The sequence below is a fragment of the Hipposideros armiger genome, unplaced genomic scaffold (genome assembly GCF_001890085.2).
Source record: "Hipposideros armiger isolate ML-2016 unplaced genomic scaffold, ASM189008v1 scaffold_2067, whole genome shotgun sequence".
NCBI lineage: Eukaryota > Metazoa > Chordata > Mammalia > Chiroptera > Hipposideridae > Hipposideros > Hipposideros armiger.
The window spans coordinates 85012-89892 of record NW_017733415.1 but is presented as its reverse complement, the minus strand read 5'-3'; the positions used below and the strand labels follow the sequence as shown (position 1 = coordinate 89892).

Sequence of the window (4881 nt, the reverse complement as noted above, 5' to 3'; positions counted from 1 at the left end):
TATCCCAAAAGAATGGCTAAACATAAGTCCCAAAACAGAAAGGAAATGATAAAAGAAAATGTAATAAGAGAAAGATCCAATTTTTAAAAGCAACAAAAAGATAAAACACCTCCAGTGGTTTCCAGTGGTTCTCAGAATAGAAAATCCAGTCTCCTTTCTCAAGCTTCCAGACCCTATATGATCAGCTGCTTCCTACCTTTCTGACCTCAGCTTCCTTCATCCTCTCCTTTGCTTATTATGCTCGTCTCACTGGCCTTTTAGTTCTTCAAACTTATCAAGCTACTTCCTGCCTCTGGCCCTTTGTCAGGCTGTTCCCTCTGCCTCAAATGCTTGTCCTGCTCCAGGATGCCTCCTCCCCAACCAACCCATGCTCATCCTCAGACAGGAGCTTTCTAATACCAAATCTGAGTATCTCCTTTAATTCTTTTTTGTCATACCCTGTGCTCTTTGTCTTTTAGAACATATAACAATTTGTAATCATGTGTTCATTTTTTGGTATGTTTGTTTTTCCACTTATACCCACAAGGACAAGAAACAGTTTTCTCTCTCACTGCTGTAAACTGACACCTAGTACCTAGTAGACATTCAATAAATATTTGTGTGAATGAATGAATCAAAGGCAGGGTTGGGGAGTCAGGTCTCTGGGAGAAGGAGCTGTGCCCTTGAAGATGATCTGTGCTGAAGTCAGCACTGGTCTTAGACATTGCTACAAGCCCCAGATTCCAATGATGTTCATTTACTTGTTTAAAGAAATAGTCACATGGCTTCTGGAAGACATCAGACCCACCTGAGGTGCAGAAAGTGGAGCATGGGTTAGGCCAGAATTTTTTCATCCAGAGGGGTAGCACCCCAGGTGTGCTCCACATGTGTAGGTAGGTGGAGATCCGGCTGGTCTGAATGGCCACCAGATTGCCACCAACACCTGCAAGGAGAAAAACAATCTGGTTTTCCCTTCTTTATTCCAGTCTCTGAATTCTATCCCTTATTTTAAGTTCACTTCCTCCAGAAAACCTTCCTTGACTGATTCAGCACTTGATCTTTTCCTTTTCTCCCACTTGACCACAGATCTTACTTGGCAACAAACAACGGTGGCCTGAACCTCACGAGTGGGGTATCAAGGTAGTAGCTGTATCACCATGACAGCTCTTAAGGTGAAGGAAGTGCAACTGGCAAAGTAGGTTCTCAATACATATTTGTTGGGTAGACAGAGAATGAAAGGGAGGGAGGGAGGCAACTCAGGAAAGGAGTGAGGGTGTGGGAGGGAGGACAGTAGATGGAAAGGTCTACGGGAGGATATGTTGATAAACCACTTATGGCCATAGGAAGTGACAGGCACGGGACTACAGACTAGAATATCTGAGACAGTGAAAAGGATTTTATTCACCTCAAGGTGAGGAGAGGAAAGCGCAAAGTGGTTAAGAGCAGCAAGGAAGAAGAGCGATGCTCACGTGGTGACAGAGCTGGGGCTTCATGCGGAGGCTCCTGGCTTCCACAGGGAGCTGATGGTGTCCAGCTCTGCCAGGGTCAGAGGGCCTGACTGACAAAGGCCACACTAAGCTCCTTCTGCAGGGGCAGGCTCTGGGGCTGGCAGAGACCAGGGCCCACCCATGGGGACCGTCTCCTTTAGAGGGTGGGTTGGGTTGCCCCCATTCTATTTCCTCAGTCCCACAGAGAACAATGGGCCAGATATGCCCCAATGACCTCCAGGGGCAGAGACCAATGGCCTCAGTGCTCCAGAGGATGCAAAAAGTGGTCTGTGGGCAGAGGAGGACTACAGATCTATTTTGCTTGGCTCACATTTGATTTGAAAAATAAAACAAATCCAACCGGCAGCATTTACAGATCAGGCCTTTAATCCAGATCCCCAGCTTCTCCTAACAAGTCAGCTCAGGTAACGCTGGACCTCAGTTTCTACCAGCAGCAAGTGGCTGGAGCTGAACAGGCACTACTCCCGTCACACCAGGAACACGTGCCCTGTTCCCCACCACACCTCACTGTCTACCTATTGTCTTACCTGCTTAACTCATTCAAACTGCTCACTTGGCCCCTATAGTATCTGACTTGGTACCAGCCAAGGATACCTTGCCAAGCTTATGGCCTTCTGGGCCTGACTTAGCTGTTGTTGTCCTCACTCATAAAGGCCAGCCCTTGTGCTGGGAACAGCCCTGAGAGGCTCTGTCAAGGTGCAGACCTACTGAGGTGGCCGACTGACATGCAAGAACACAGGCCTGGCTTCCCACAGAAGTGGGGAGGGCCTCTGAAGCTTGTTTCTGAAGTCCCAGAAGGCCAGTGCCTGGGCACCAAGCAAACTATGCAATAAGTTATCATGTTTGGTTCTTCTCCTGACCAATGGTCCCATTTACAGAGTCTTGTCAGAAATCAGGCACAAACCAAGCTCTGGTTAAAAGAGGAGCCCTCACCACTAATACCCACAGATTTTAAGCCTGGAAGGTGAATCAATGAAGGGTTGGGTGGAATACAACAGGGATGGAGGGGATTGGGACAAATTGGACAGCACAAGTTCTCTCTCAGTGGCAGCTGATTCTTACCCTACTCCCAATGTAAACCCAGTATTTTCACAACCTTGCTTTGCAAGAAGACAGAAATCCAGATTTTTATGTGTAAATGTCTGAGTTTTAAATGTCATNATATATATATATATATATATATATATATATATATATGGTCATGGGATGTGGAGTATAGTGTGGGAGTGGAGTCAAGGGTATTGTAGTAGATATGTATGATCTACTACAATATGTATGATCTAGATATGTATGATATGTATGTATGGGGGGGAGTGGGGCAGCGGATTGGGGGAGGAGGGTTGTCACTTTGAGGGGTAAAAAATATAACTATTGCACTGTGTTGTACAGCTGAAACTAATTCTAAAAAATGTGTATTTCACAGTAAAAAATAATTAAAAAAAAAAGAAAATCTATAGAAAAACTACTAAAGAATTCGGTAAAATATGAATTTTATTGCTGCTATAGACTGTTTGTTTCTACCCCAACTCCATATGTTGTAATCTAACCCCCAATGTGATGGTATTTGGAGGTGGGGCTTTTGTGAGGTGATTAGGTCATGAGGTTGGAATCCTCATAAATGGGATTCATACCCTTATAAAAAAGACCTCAGAGAGCTTCCTCACCCCTTCTACCACATGAAGACACAGTGAGAAGACAGCTGTGTATAAACCAGAAAGAGAGCCTTCACCAGACACCAGATTTGCTAGTGCCTTGATCTTGGATTTACAGCTGCCAGAACTATAAAAAATAAATTTCCGTTGTTTATAAGTCACCTAGTTTGTTTTTGTTATAGCAGCCTAAACTAAGACAGGTACATAAATAATACAGAAAGTAAATACCTTTTCTATATACAAATGACAAGTCAGAAAATGTAATGGGGACTTCTACTTCTAGACAAGATAGGGTAGACACACGTCTTACTCCTCTCACTAAATAAAACTAAAAACCTTAGATATTATATATAAAACAAACATAAGGAGATTCTTTTTTATTGTTGTTTGCTATTTTTTATTTATCCATCTAAATTCCTTTATTATATGTTGTTCATTCTTGTAGCATGGCTGCTTCTTTTGTTTGTTTGTTTCAGGTGTACAAAGCAATGTAATAGACATTTATACCCCGCCTCCCCCACAAAGTGATAAACCCCTCAATCTACTACCTCTCTGACGTTGTATATAGCTGTTATAGTACCACTGATTATAGTCCCTATGCTGTAGTTTACACCCTGTGACTATATATATATATATATATTTAATTATAGTTGGAATTCAGTACTATTCTACTTCAGCCTCAGGTGTACAGCACAGTGTTCAGGCATCTACACAGTCCATGAAGTGATCGCCCTGATAAATCCATTACCCATCTGTTATCCTACATAATCTTTACGACATTATTGATTATACTCCCCATACTGTATTTCATATCCCTGCGACTATACAGTGACTATTACTTTATATTTTATAATCCCTTCACTTTCTCCCCCATCCCTACCTGCTTCCCATCTAGCAACCATCAGTGTTTTTCTCTATATCTCTGAGAATATCTTTGTTTTGATAAATATAAGAATATTCTGAAAGGTAGAGAAAAAAGGCAAGCTGGCTAGGGACCTCAGAGCCCAGGAAACAATCTGGCGGTAAGTTCCCTGAGTTTTTTGGGGTTTTTTTGGGTAAAATCTTCAAATGCTGATTCATCAATTTATGATTCCCAACCTCAACTAGGGCTTTGGTGTATCAATTTGAATTTTTAAAAATCTTATTCAGGCCGGCCAAGTGGCTCAGTTGGTTAAGAGTTAACTTAAGAGCATGAGCTCTGAACAACAGGGCCACCAGTTTGATCCCCACATGGGCCAGTGACACTGCGCCCGAGCTGAACTGCCACTGAGCTGCCAAATGGTGGCAGAATGGCTCAGCTGGTGAGAGCACGTGCTCCTAACAAGATTGCCTGTTTGATGGTGGGCTACGCCCGCCTACAACTAACACTGAACTTGATATCTTGAGCTGAGATGCCGCCTGAATGGTTCAGTGGATAGAGCATGCGCTCTGAACAACAAGGCTGCCTGGTTTGACTCTCGCATGGGATGTTGGCTACGTCCACCCACAACTAAGATTGTAACACAGCACCTTGAGCTTAGAGGCCACAAGCTGCCAACAGGAAGCCAGGTGGCGACTGGCGCCCTCCACAACTAAGATTGAAGAACAATAACTTGGCTGGTCCCCCTCCCCAATTCCCCAATACTGTTCCCCTCCCCCAATTCCCCAATTAAAATATAAATAATAAAAATTTAAAATTAAATAAATAGGGCCGGCCTAGTGGCACGATGGTTAAGAACTGGCTTGGGATGTCAGAGGGCCCC

At 43.6% G+C, this 4881-nt stretch overlaps 1 protein-coding gene across 1 annotated transcript in view; it reads right to left on the bottom strand.

Moving 5' to 3' along the window:
• Positions 1-787: 787 nt before the first annotated feature.
• LOC109378498 (solute carrier family 41 member 3-like) overlaps positions 788-4881 on the bottom strand; it is a gene marked incomplete at its 3' end in the record, with an annotated part of 87170 nt that continues 83076 nt past the window's right edge. The window contains exon 9 of the mRNA XM_019634861.1: positions 788-922. Coding sequence (XP_019490406.1) covers positions 788-922 — 135 coding nt within the window. The remainder of the gene's footprint in view (positions 923-4881) is intronic.